The 14522-nt window shown below is 43.6% G+C and overlaps 1 protein-coding gene across 10 annotated transcripts in view; it reads right to left on the bottom strand.

Annotated features, from left to right (window-relative positions):
• Positions 1–6567: 6567 nt before the first annotated feature.
• Positions 6568–14522, bottom strand: part of Bach2 (BTB domain and CNC homolog 2) — a 348948-nt gene continuing 340993 nt past the window's right edge. For 9 of the 10 annotated variants that reach the window (XM_031366453.1, XM_031366454.1, XM_031366459.1 and 6 more), the window contains one exon: positions 6568–12853. In XM_031366453.1, coding sequence (XP_031222313.1) covers positions 12374–12853 — 480 coding nt within the window. In that variant the 3' untranslated portion in view covers positions 6568–12373. The remainder of the gene's footprint in view (positions 12854–14522) is intronic. The other variant, XM_031366457.1, reaches the window with a different exon arrangement.

The following is a 14522-nucleotide window of genomic DNA, read 5'->3' on the forward strand; positions in this document are numbered from 1 at the left end:
ACAAGGTAAGTCTTGTCATGTACTCCTGCCATGATGTGCTGGTGAGCCACAGCCCCCCAAAAGCGATAAGTCAATGGGCTGAGACTGTTAAACCCACCAACTAAAACAACCCTTCCCACTTTGTAAGATCTTTTTCTTGGGTATTCGTTAGAATTACAGCAAGTGACTAACACTAACAGGCAGGGTTCACCTCTGCTGAAGTCTCTTATGGGGACTGGAGGCAGCCTCTTACAGCTCTGCCTGATCATGTCGTTTGTGGCAGGTCTGAAGACCCACTAGGAAGGAATTGTGAGAGAAAAATTCTAGAGGCAACTGCTCACAGTACCTGCCCTAAGGATTGGAATACCATTTTCCTTTCCCAATCTCAGCAGCCTAGTGAGACGCCTGTGGTGGTTTGAATAGGTATGGCTCCCATAGACACATGTGTTCGAATGCTTGGCCCATGGGGAGTGGCACTATTAGAAGATGTGACCTTGTTGGAGGAAGTATGTCACTGTCATGGGCGGGCTTTAAGTCTCCTATGCTCAAGCTCTGCCTAGTGTGGAACCCAGTTCCCTTCTGCTGCCTGTGGATCAAGATGTAGAATGCTCAGCTCCTTCTTCATCACCATACCTGCCTGGATGCCGTCATGTTTCCTACCACGATGATAATGTACTGAACCTCTGAAACTGTAAGCCAGCCCCAATTAAATGTCTTCCTTTATATGAGTTCCCTTGGTCATGACAATAGAAACCCTAGTGAAGACATCACCCAAAGAGAGCGCCAGATCTACACTAGCAGCAGAGGTCCCTCTAACAGAGCCAGAGCAAGCTGGAGGCTCCAAACTCCACCCGAGCTCGAGCATCCTTTATGTTTGTAAGGGAGAGACTGATAAGAAAATTCTCAGATGATTTGTCATATCAGTTCACTTTTGTGAGCATTAAGAAGATGAAATTTTAATTTATAAATGTTATAGAAATTGAGCAATGACTTAAACAGGAACAAATATGCCCACAATCTGCTTATATTCCTGCCGACACATTCATTGTCAGTGATAATAAATGTTGACTGTAGCCCAAAAATTGTTTCCAGGGGTTACCAAGAGGCATTACCTTGTCTTCACCCTCCCTGTGGTCAGGAGCTTCAAGGGGCACTTGGGCCCCACAGTGCAGAGAGGCACGTAGGTTGTGGAAGGAGTTACTTAGCTCTTTCATCTTATATTACATGACCAGACTGCCATGAAACCCTGGCCACATACCCTGTAACAAAGACTTCAAGTTGTAAGAAGAATCAGTTTGGTTCAGAATCATGGAGCTCTGTATTGTTTATGTGCTGTGTGCTGGATAACTTTGTGTTAACTTGATACAAGCTAACGTCATAGGGAATCTTAATTAGGAAAATGCTCCCACTATATTGAGTTGAAGGCAATCCTGTAAGACATTTTCCTAACTAGTGTTTGATGTGGGAGGGCCCAGCCCATTGTGGGTGGTACCACCCTGGGCTGGTGGTCCTGGGTTCTATAAGAAAGCAGGCTGAGCAAGCCATGAGGAGCAATACAGTAAGCAACACTCCTCCATGGCCTGTGCATCAGCTCCTGCCTCCAGATCCCTGTTTGAGTTCCTGTCTTGATTTCTTTCATGATGATTAGTAATATGAAGTGTAAGCCAAATAAACCTTTTCCTCTTCAAACTGACTGCTGGTCATGGTGTTTTATCACAGTGATAGAAACCTTAACTAAAACATCCTATGAGATAAATACTCACAACACGTTAATGTGGCACATGGCTCACACAAAGTTCCAGCAACCCTGTGTCTGCCTTGCAAGTGCCTGGTCTCTTCTTTTCCTTTCTTTTCTTTTCCTTTCTTTTCTTTTCTTTTCTTTTCTTTTTTTCTTTTCTTTTCTTTTCCTTTTCTTTTCTCTTTTTCTTTCTTTTTTTCTTTTTTTCTTTTTTCTTTTTTCTCCCCTCTCCCTCCCCCTCCCCTCCCCTCCTCTCTTCTTTCCTTCCATTCATCCCAGACTCCTTTTCTTGCCCCACATCTTTAGTATCTCACTATACACAATGTTTTCCTATCTCTTCCTCCACCTCTTTCTTCATTCTGTGCTTGTTAGTTTTTTGTTTGTTTATAACCTATTTTTGTTTTATGTGCATTGGTATTTTGCCTGCATGTATGTCTGTGTGCAGGTATGAGTTACAGATAGTTTTGAGCTGCCATGTGTGCAACTTTAATTTTTTTCAAATCCTACTTTTAGTGATGTTTTAAAAAAGCTTTAACCTTCCTTATAACCCACCACCTACCAGAGGTAATGGAAAAGAAAGGATACAGGGAGGGGGAAGTGGACCTGTTTAGCAAGGTTCTTTGGAGCAACTCCCATCTGTGTTGTCTGGAAATCAGCAGTTCAGTTCACAGGTTAGCAGTGAGCAACAGCTCGATCCACTCCCAAGCACTTCATGGATACACCAGCAGTTCAATGTCCTCCATGTGTCTTGCCTCAGCACATATATCCAATCAGTTCAAGTCCTTGGAAGCAACAAACTGCAGCATACTGCCAGAAGTTTTCTGGTGTGTTTCTCTCTATGACACCCTGACAAATGCAGCTCAACTACGCAATGTAAGACAGGCTACATGCATGTTGTTAGCAAAGAGCCCTTCATTATGTGTCCCTTCACATGCTTGCTTACTTTAGCAGAGCATCCTCTCTCCTGTGTCTGCTTCAGCAAAACATTCCTTCATGAGTCTGCCTTAGCTTTTCATACTTGTGTCCACTTTAACAAAACATCCCTTCACGTGTGTGCCCCAGCAGAACACCATCCAACCAACTTTCCAAAGAACCCTTACGTTTCTACTTCACATGTGGGTTCTGGGAATTGAACCTAGGTCCTTTGGAGGAGCAGCCAGTGCTCTTAACTGCTGAGCTATCTCTCCAGCCCCTGTTTATTTGTTTTTAAAGACAGGTTCTCACTATATATCCCTGGCTGGCCTGGAACTTTCTAGATAGTTCAGGGTGGCCTTGAACTCATTCTTTAGTGTCCCACATTCTGGGATTAAAGGTATGCACCACCATGCTCAGATCTTGTCAGTTTTTGTCAACTTGACACAAATATAGACAGACACACCAGAGAAGAGAGAATCTCAACTGAGGAACTGTCTCTGTCAGATTGGCCTGTAGGCACATCTTTGACGTATTTTCTTGATTAATGAATGATATGAGAGAGACAAGCCCAAAGTGGGGACAGCTACTCTTGTACATGTGGACCTGGGGTGTATCAGACTGTAACCTGTAAGCTAAACTAAATCCCTTCCTCCCCAAGTTGGCTTTTTGATCAGTGTTTTATCATAGCAATGAAAAGTTAGTATAACATCCATGTCCTTCTTTTCTTTCCTTCCTTCCTTCCTTCCTTCCTTCCTTCCTTCCTTCCTTCCTCCCTTCCTTCCTTCCTTCCTTCCTCCCTTCCCCCTCCCTCCCTCTCCCTCTCTTCCTTCCTTCCTTTTCTTCCCTCTTTCCTTTTCTTTCTCCCTTCCAACATGATTTCAGTGCATTGCCCAGGCTAGTCTTCAACTCTTGGCCTCATGTGATCTCCCTGCCTCAGACTCCCAAGCCCTTGGAAATACTATAGGTTCCTGCCTTGGCATCTGGTTTGGAGATTCATTACTTTTCATGAAAGTCATTTCAGCAGAGACTTCCCAGTAAACCCTTCCCCACACCACACCTTCATTTGTTTCCATCCTGTAGTTACAGTAACTGCTAATATTGGTTTAGGTAGATCAGTGTTTATTTTGTGGTTTTTAACAAACTTTTTTTTGTGAGTGTACAAAATAATAGTTTTCACATGACATTTTCATATAAATAGCCATCAACAATTACCTTCTTCCGTCTCCCTATCTATTACCCCTGTTTGCGTCTCTCTCCTCCCACTGGTCCTCTTCTTCCACCATATGGTCCTCCTTGTGTGTGTGTATGTCATGTGTTTCTCTCTCTCTCTCTCTCTCTGTCTCTCTCTGTCTCTCTCTGTGTGTATGTCATGTCTCTCTCTCTCTCTGTGTATGTCATGTCTCTCTCTCTCTCTCTCTCTCTGTGTGTGTGTGTATTTAAAGCTAGATTCTGAAAATGAGCAAAAGCATGACGCTTATCTTTCGGAGTCTGCTTTATTTTGTTCAATACAATGCTCTCGAGTTCTATTCATTTTTCTGAAAATAACATGTTTGTTCCTTATGACTGAATAAAACTCCATTGTGTACACACACCACATTTTTTGTATTGATTCTTCTGTTGGGTATCTAGGCTGTTCTGTATCTCAGGTATTGTGGAGAGTGTAAGTATCGCTGTTGTGTTGACATGGGTCCTCTGGACATGGGACCCAGGAGCAGCATAGTGGGTCTTACAGTAGTTTTCTAAGGGACATCCATACTGATTTCCACCGTGGGTTGACTCATTTAAATTCCCCCTAATAGTATTCAAGCACTCTCCTCCACCCATCATTTGATGTTTGTTTTCTTGACCATAGTGAGATGAAATCTCAATGTAGTTTAGATTTCCATTTTCCTGATGGCTAAGGATGTTGGACATTAAAAAAAAAAATCTATTGGTCATTGATTTGTAATTCTTTGCCCATTTTATGATTGGCTGATCTATTTAAATTATGTGTGGCTATCTGCATGTACACATGTACATGTATCTGCATGTACAGAGGCCAGAGTAGGGCCTTCTACTCTAGTGGATACCGCTTATAATATTTTTCCACCATATCCCTTCCAGGCAGAGCCTTTTACTGAACCCAGAACTTGTGTTTTGCAGGTAGGTCAGCAGCCACCAGGACTCTGTGATCCCCGTGTGTCTGCGCCGTCAGTGCTGAGGTTAGAGGTGTGCGTGGGGACCACATTGTTATGTTGGTTATGTGGTGATGGGAGTTTAGCCCTGGTCCTCACATTACATCAACAGAAATGGCACCTAAACCAAATTCAGTTAACACTAGCAATTCAAGTGATTTTTTTTTTTTTTTTTGCACAATAGTGTATTTACAACGAGTAAATGAAGTCGGTGATTCACAACCATCTGTAATGAGATCAGACACTCTCTTCTGGTGTGTCTGAAGACAGCTACAGTGTACTTAGATATAATAATAGATAAACCTTAAAAAAAAAAAGAACCTGGGTTATGCATCCTTTCTGAGGGCTAGGGTCTTGGGTCAGATATTCTAAAGGGATTTTATAGACCTTTATTTCCAGGGGCTGAAGAGATGGCTCAGTGGTTAAGAGACTACTTTTCCAGAAGTCCTAAGTTTAATTCCCAGCTACCATATGGTGGCTCATACCATCTGTAATGGGATCTGATGCCCTCTTCTGGTGTGTCTGAAGACAGCTATAGTGTACTCATATAAATAAATAAATCTTAAAAAAAATATATAAGAATCGCCACAGGACCCAATGTAGGAGGACATTTTCATTATGTCTAGAATCAGATATGAATTACTTGTGAGAAGCACATTTGAGGCATAGAAGGAACTGCAGCTGCAAGCCAGGGGCATGACAAAGCTTGGCAACTTCTGCAGGATGAAACAATTGGTAAGGTTTATTCTACCACAGAAGCAAATGGCCAAGGACAGAGACAAAGATGCCTGCCAGATCTCCATGGCCAAGTCTACCCCAGAAAAGACTGAATTACTTCTTACCTTTAGGCAAAGGTAGTCCACTTCTTAAGTTTAAAACACATGGACCATGGCGATTTAGTACAGTTTAGAGTACATAAGGAAAGCCCTCCTTAATTCACTAAGGACCTATGGTAGTCTCTAAGGAAGAGTTCTGGACCTTTTCAGCTTTCCCAGGTGGCAGATGGGACATTACTTGCTACACCTAGGATTACACAGCTATCCGGTACATTCATTACTCACGGCAGATCATGCCTGCCCTTTTCTGGTAGTTTTGCGCTCTCTCCTTACAGCATGAGCTCAATGTTATTCACAGACATTTAGTCTACCCACATTGCAGTGTGTCCATTTCCTCTTCCATAACAACTGAAGACACTGACCACTGAATACATCTTTCTAGCTTATGTCTTTTTCCCTGACCACAACATTCGGTCTGTTCTTTGGAGCTCATCCCACATGGTAGTGGTTTAGTGTTATACTCCCTTTACTTTCAAGTAAGTTGCTGATGGCAGTGTCACTATGCTGGTGACAACCCTGCATGCTCCCGTGAGCCTGCTTCAGCCTCTGGAGTAACTGGACCTAGGTATGTGCCACTACACCTGGCCTCATGTATTTATCTAGTCATTTCTTCTTTACGTAGTGGTAGATCCATCTACTGTTGTAAAAACAATGTTCTTTACCCATGGCAACAATTGCATAGCTACGGTGGAATATCGAGACTGGAAGTGGCTCGAATATTTGATATCTAATCTCATGTGCAATGGGGATTTTCTTTAAAAATTTAGATTAAAAACAACATGGTTAAATTCTTAAGATTTTTAATCAGATTAACCAGGGAGCGGAGAAGGGCCCACAATAAAGGATGAGAACTGGTCTTTTATAGAGAAAACATTTCTTGAGGCTGTCTGCTCTGCAGATGTAACACAGGGATTAGAAGCTTTGACAGTGTAGAATGATATGTCTTTATTTCATTAACAGAAATGGCGTCTAGACAAAATTCAGTTAACACTAGCAATTCAATTGAGTGATTTTTTTTTTTTGCACAATAGTGTATTTACAACGAGTAAATGAAGTCTCAATTCATTAATCCAGAGCAATGCTTTTTCCCAAAAAGGTAAAAATTCTTAGTTACAGAGAATAAGCATCAACAGCCATCTCAATATCTTTACAAGAAAAACCACAAGAAAAAACCACAAGAAAAACCACAATCACTTAGGAAAAAATAAGGCCAAGCGTAAGAACTTGTACAATAAAATGATGCGCTGAATTAAGTTACATTAATCGCATAGAATCTGTGTAAAAAGTATGTAGAAAAACACCTGATGTAACCTGTTACAGTCGTTGACCAGTTATGAGAGGTACGGAGGGTTATACAGGTAGATATGTGTGAAAACTGTCCGTATTGTTCGAGCTGGGGAGGAGGAGAAGAGGGGCCGCAGCCCCTTGCATACACTGAGAAGACCCTGTTTTGCATATGGCCTCTGGAGTTTGTAAGGCATTTATTAGAGGTGCACTTGCATCAGACTGGTTCTGGAACAAATTCTCACAGGCCCTCTTGCCTTGAATGGCTCACCATGTCTAATGAGTACCCGAAGCTCCCAAACGCATCTGCAATCTTCCTGATAATTCGTTACAAGTGCCAGGCTCTTGTGTCAGAGTGTGAATGGGCATCCCAGCGTTGCCACAGCCAAAACACATTGTTAGGACCCAAGTGGAGGCCAACTCTTTGTCCCCAGAGACATGTTTGGTAGAAGTTTAGCACCCATCTTTAGGAAAACCCATTTTTTTTTATTTTTTTATTTTTTATTTTTTTATTTTTTTGTCCAAGTCCCTTCCCTCTTCCTGCTCCAGGTGTCTGGTCATTCCCATGGGAGCGCTTGGCACTGAGCGTGAGTCTACCTGAAATGAGTGGTCTTGAATACACTTCCATGAATAGCCATTGTTCTATCTGAGGTCAATAAACTGGAATGAAAATGACAGCCAAGAGTTTATCCATTGCTTGAGAGAGAAACACATACACCATGCCACAACATTAAACCAAAGCTATAAAAGTTGGGCCTCTGCGACCAACTGGGATATTCTCCACAAAATGGCAGCATCATTTTCTATTACAATTAAAATGCACGAATAATTCACTTGTTATAAATATGATCTCCCAGGGTGGAGTGTAGGAAAATACTATACAATTATTTTGCAAGTAATGTTTTTGCACCATCATTTGAATAATTTACCTTTGATCTGCTACGACGAGTCTCTTCAATGTACAAGTACTATTTGCACACACTATTTATGCACAAATATATCCTATGCTACAGCATCAGTCTTTGACACTTGGGTCGTGAGATGGCTCGGGCAGTATTATAATACATTTTGAACACAAAATATCTCCATGCACAGACTTCCTTTATGAATACCAACCCCACCAGGCATTGTGGGCTGACTTGCCAGAAATGGAATCTGCAACAAAATCCTCAAGTAAATACGAATGATACAATTAAGAGCTTTATTCTTTTAAAATAATCCTTTTCTTTAGTCTGGTGTGTGTGAGACAGAGAGAGAAGAGAGAGATGAGGGGGAGAAGGGAGGGAGGTGGGGAGTGGGGAGAATGGAGGGAGAGGGAGAGGGAGAGGAGAAGGAGTGGGAGTGAGGGTGGGAGAAGGAGGAGAGAGAGAGGGAGAGAGAGAGATATCTGAGGATAAACCTTGATTCTTGCTCTCTTCTAGATCTGAGATTCCCCCTACACTGTAAGCACTAGAGGAGCAGTTTGAAGTCATCGATGATAGCTCCTAGTTTAAACAGGGCTGCGGTGTGTAGGAAAATGCAATCCAGTAAAACTCTAAGGAGCTTTACAGACCGACTCATTTTGGAGGACTGTTTGTTCCATGGGATGCAGAGTAGCCTCCCAGGGCAAGACTGGGCAATTTCTGAAAAGGTTTATACTTCCAGACCATTGTCTGCTTTGCCTTTTTCTTCTTCAGTGGCAATCAGAAAGTATTAAAAGAAGAGAAAGTGTAGGCTCGAGCCAGTCCTCCACAGGTCCTGGGGCTGCTCTGGAGCTGCTCTGGAGCCCCATAAGGAGAAGAGGCAGTTATCACACTAGTTACTTGCCATATTTAAACTTCCTTGGAAAAGCAATGGAAGGATTACATCCAAAATTATAGTGCATGTTGAAAAGCAGCATACCCCGAGAAAGACAGTAAATAAATTACTCATAGGACATAAAAATAATGTTTTCTACTGCAGCATCAGCCCTGATGCCTGAGTCACTGCTAGGGAACCTGGAAGAGAAGTAGCAGGATGGCCTAGTAACTTTGCCAACTTTAGAAAAAAGCTTTTTGAAACTGCTTTGTTCCAGAATCAGGAAGTCATGAACTTCAGCTTTATTCAAGGCACCCCTCAGATAACGCAGAGACACAAACACACTCGGCAAAGCACACACCTACCTACAGCCTGGGCAACCTTTAGGAGGCTATTCAGAGACACAGGAGGACAGAGGCTGCTCCAGGGGGAGGCCTGGGTTTGGATAGGATGTTATGAGTCTGAGAGTCACCTATGTCAGCCCTGGACCATTACCTATTCACACCCCAGCCCCTGGGAGACCCAACCAAGCTGTCACAGCGGTCCTATGATGGGAGTGTCCTGTATCTTTGACAGAAGAGACCTTCAAACACACAACTAAATCTCCTCTTAAAATGCAAACACTCTCCTCTCTTCTCTTCCCTTCTCTTTTCTATAGAGGGAATGAGGTTGACTGAGGGATCCCAGGGAAGGACAGACTGGGGATGTCTGAATTCCACTTGAAGAATTTAGATTCTGGTCCCCAGTGAGCCCTCCTTTTGAATCCACTCAGAAACAATTTTGATAAGCAATGGTTTGGAACACTAAAAGACATGAACATGTCCCATGATTAATTACACAAAGCCAGTTGCTGTTCCTGGTGGTTACTGAATGAAATTACTTGTTAAAAATACCAAAGAAATAGGAGTTCTTAGAGTCATTTGAAAATGCTAGTTCCCATGGCATAGATGGGGGTAGAAGAAGAGGAAAAGAAAACGAGGAAGATGAGGGCTGAGTTAGGGCAGAGAGAAACGAGGAGACCCGACCCTCTGACCTGCACCCTGGAAATGGCTGCCCCGGGTCTGAGCTACTGGCAACAGAAACTTAGGGGGTAAACTGTGGAATGTGGCAAGACTTCCAGCTGCACATGAGCTGGGACAACATAAAACAAGCAGAGAGGCTTCTCCGCCCTGGTGATGGCCTGAACAGAACACAAGCCTTTCTGTTTCTTTAGGAGAGGTCACTTAAAAAGGCAGTAAGAGAGTTAAAAAAAAAAATACTGTCTGCTGTCCCCTGCACCAACACAGGCAGCTGTGAGCATCACATGATTCACACGGAGCTAAATGCCAGCTCTACCAGCTTTTCATCTGCTGGGGAAGGGAACTGTTAGACTAGATCAGGAAATACCAACGGTGTGACAAAGATGGCAGCTCCAACATGGCTGTATCAAAATCTGTACACACACACACACACACACACACACACACACACTCAAAACCCAGAGGCAGGTTTTTAAAATGGACCTATTTTAAAAGAAGTAAATTTCCCCTTTAAATTTTACTGCATGAATCAACAACTTCTGGCATTCGTACATACTAAAACATTTAGCACTACTACAGGTACAGAAAGAAGTTAGTACTACTAGAACACATGTTACTAAGGTTTCACTTTTGCCTACTAGTCATACATTACTTTCCCCTTTTACATGCAGCTTTAATATTGTCCAAAACAATGGCACAGATGAAGAAACCAAGTCAACCATCCATCTAGTCCCCTTTACCCTCTACCCTATCCCAACATCAGACTTTTCTGGACAACCTTGCACAGCTGGAGTGGTCTCCAGGCGGCTGAACAAAAGGAGATAGAGACTACTTGGGAGGAGGGAGCTGACTCCTCTGGGCATGCCTTCCTGTAAACATGGCTTGCACCAGGATACCCTAGGGCCAAGGAACCTGCTCTCCGGATTCAACTAGTTTTTAGCACGGGAAGCAGATTATTACCTGGGGAGGGGGAAAGGTGGGGGGTGAGGAGCGGAGGGCTTGGGAAGAGGGCAGAGAGCTCCTAGGGTATCTGTCCGATGCCTTGAATGAAGCAGCTTTCAGACAAGAGACTTGCGCGGGGGGGGGGGGGGGGGGGGTGCAGAACAAAACCTCAGAGTACAGAGGACATTTGAAGAATGAAAGGAAGAAAGAATGCATTAGCCTATGTCCTTGTGGATCCTAGGCTCCATTCTGCCATGTTCTTTCCTACTCTCGGTGAGCTCAATTAATCCAGGGGGCTGCCACTTAAAGCTGAGGCTGTCATTCAAATCCCCTCAGGTCTTAAGATGTGCTTGGAGGCCAGGCCTGGGCAGGAAAGCTGGGTGGTTAGCTGCGCCCTTCAAAGAAGCAGGTCCTATCACATGACATTTCTGAGCACAAGAATAAGTAGAGGCCAGAAAGAAATGCTGAAATGATGGGGATTCCCCCTTTGCTTTCTCTTCACCAGTGCCTGTGGAGTTCTAACACACCACCACAGGCTCCCGTTCTTTTGATATGCAGTCCTTCGAGCCATCCAAACTCTTTCCCCGAGTAGGAATTGAACATCCAGTGTCAGCTCTGAATTATCTGCACTTCAGCTTTACTTGGGGGAAAGGTGGGGAGGAAGTGAGCTACAAAAATATTCAAGCAGATTATTGTCTACACATCCTAGGATGGGTTCATTATTTGGCAAGATTGTTTTTTTTTTCCTACATAATTATCACCTGAGTGCTTTTTAATTAGCTAAAATGTTTTACTTTTTAACTAAAAGCAAAGAATATACAATATACTTGAGTTATACTGAAGTTACAACTTCATTTAAGAAAATAGGTTTGACTCAAAACTCAGTGCAAGTGGCAAAGTTGACCATTCCTATACAGTATCCGCAGAGACAAGGGGAAAACACGAGGGGAGAAGAACAGACCTACGATGCTCACGTGACACCAACTGGCGGCACCGAAACCAAACCAACAAAAGTAAAAGGTCTGAGATTGAACCTTGAGAAGCAACTTCTAACATTGAGTTCTGTCTGCAAATAAGTACAGATCGAAACCGAATTGTGCAGTAAGAGAAACAACCATGTTATCAGCTACAAAACCAGTTCTGGCATCGGACACAAAAAGAGGAATGTTGGAACCTGTTTGTAAGTGATAAATGAAGTTTCCAGTTTTAGGGATGAGAAAAATTGAGGCATGCAGGACTTTTTGCATATGGATATATATTTCATATATATTATATATACTATGTACACAGTATAGCTATAAAACTTTGATGTGTATAGAAGCTGTCTTCAATGAAAAAAATTGAACATTCAGAAGAAATTCCTGAGATAGGGTTTGTGACATGGGCCACTGAGAAAAAAAATCCGTGGTTGGGTCCTAGAGGTGTAGTCTATCCCTGTGAAGTTTGCAATTAACCCACAGACAGACAGTGTTGACACTGTTGTCTTCCTTGCCAGGGCAAGGGGTAGCACCATTATGAAGGTAACTAGCACTCCTGCTTAGAGAGAGGAGGGAATACTTCGGAACAGTATTGCTGCTAAGACTGCTGTAGTGTGCACCAGATTCGTTCTTGGTTCTTCAAGACACAGAGGAACAGCGCCACTGGCTGGCAGAAGAACACCCAGATGAGAGAGGTGTGAAGACCCGGAGTGGGCGGAGGGGACCGTGCCGGCTAGGCATAATCTTTCCTGGGCTGTTCGTCCGTTGTACACTTCTCAGTCATTTCTTGGCAGAAGTCCACCGTCACTGACTGGCTCCTGGCTTCTAGAGGAGGTCCTCGTTCTGAGAAGGTTCCGGGGTCATTGCCTTCCAACCTCCTTCCAGAGGTACAATTCTCAGAGGTGTTGCTGGGCACCCAGGGGAGTCCAGCGGGAGCTGCCCCTGGCTCCAGGCAGCAGGGTACACTTCCTCCTACTGCACACGGGGAGGGTGCAAGGCTCTGCTCAACCCCCAAAGGAGGAGGGTTAACACTGGCTCCAGGAAGATCCATGGGTATGAGGACAGGGCAGTACCGGTGCAGGGCCTGGATCTGCTCTGGACTCTGGATGTCTCGACACACCTCTTGTGAGAGGCAGGAGAAGTTGTCCAGTAGCTCCCCCATGCACGCTTTCAGTTGATTCCTCTCGGACAACAGTTTTTCTTTCTCGCACACCTGTGAGAAAAGATGAGACGGCTTCATGAAGCCTGTATGAAAGCCTCATTTCTGAAGGTTCTCAAACCTTTGCTTTGAGATCTTACACTGTAACCTAACTCCAGAAAGAGTAGGCCAGACTCTAGGAAGTTAAAAAACACATTGTCTAGGGAGTGTTGACACACACACTCTGCCCCAGTACCTGCCTTACCACTTGGGCACTGTCACTCACAGCTTTCTCAGTGTGGTATCCCTCCCTCGGAGGCCCAGGAAGCTGAAGTACCTCCCAACAGCAATGCTGTAGAGAGTCAAATGACATTCCGTTTCCTGAGTTTGGGGTTTGGAGGGAACTGACTGGAAACGTTTCATTTCAAACTCAATAGCTGAAAATATTCCCCTAATGCATTAGGTTAGTTCTTTTTCTTTCCATTTTTTGAGCCAGGGTTTCTCTGTATAGTCCCAGATGTCCTGGATCTCACTCTGTAGACCATGCTGGCCTTGAACTCAGAGAGAACTCCCCCCCCCCCCCGTTACTATTTTTGAGGGGTAAAAGTCAACTAACTGATATTCTGAAAAAGACAAAAAACTGAGTACAGTGAGGAAAAAAAAAAAGTCAGTGCTGCCAGGGGCTGAGGGAAGGGGAGATTGAAGCCAGTAGGCTTCAGTGCCCTGCATACGACCTTACTGACAGCACCCTTGGAAAATCCATATACTACTCAGTAATGAATGTGAACTCCAAGGTAAAGCAGGGTGTTGGATGAAAATGAAATGTTAGCATATGCCTGTCCATAATAGTAATTACACTGCTCTTGTCAGGAGTGTCCAGAATCTGGGACTGCTGGGTCTTGGTGGGGACATAATAACATGGCTCCTGCCTCTGGGACAGACCAGCGGACGTGGGCCTCCAAGAATGTCCATGGCTGCCACGGGCATAAGGCTTGTTGTATAATAATGTACATATTTTACATTCTTCCTTCAAGGAATGTCCTCCCTGTTAACATTAATGTCTCCAAGATAATCTGTGACAGTATGAGTCTGGGAGGTGAAGCTGTGGCTAATGTCTCAGCAAAATGGCAAACACTGGGACCTTCAGGACAACCCTTACGGCTGTGGGAAAGAACTCTAAAAATATGAGTTAAAAAAAAAAGGCAGAGGTAGGCAGATATGTGTGCTTGCTGTCTCCTAAGAATTAAGGGGCTGGAGTCATATGATGCTGATTCATAGGATAATCAAAAGTAAACCTTGTGTAAATGGCTGGATTGATTATGTAAAATAAAAGACTGGTCTTCTGACCCGAAGGAGATGAGCTATCTAGAGAATTCTTTTAGAATAGCAAGAGAGAACTGCTTGGAGAACTGTCTTAACCAGAATATAATTGAGAGAGCTGTCTGGAGATCTTCAGAGGAAGTAGATCAGAGAGAAAGAAAGCAAAACAGAGAGAGCAAGCAGGAAAGCTGTCTTGAGCAGAGCATAGGCTGCCAGCTTTGACCCACAATTTGACTTCTTTTGAGTTGTTTGTTTTCGAACAAACCTGTTCTTTCAGAACTCTTCTCCAAACCAAGGCTGGTCCTTGGCATGGGACATCTGGGAGCTCTAGATACTTCATTTAATTTTGATAGAAATCTAAAATGACTATAAAGAAGAAAGTGCGCTGGGCGGTGGTGGCGCACGCCTTTAATCCCAGCACTTG

This window comes from Mastomys coucha, unplaced genomic scaffold (genome assembly GCF_008632895.1).
Source record: "Mastomys coucha isolate ucsf_1 unplaced genomic scaffold, UCSF_Mcou_1 pScaffold14, whole genome shotgun sequence".
Taxonomy (NCBI): domain Eukaryota; kingdom Metazoa; phylum Chordata; class Mammalia; order Rodentia; family Muridae; genus Mastomys; species Mastomys coucha.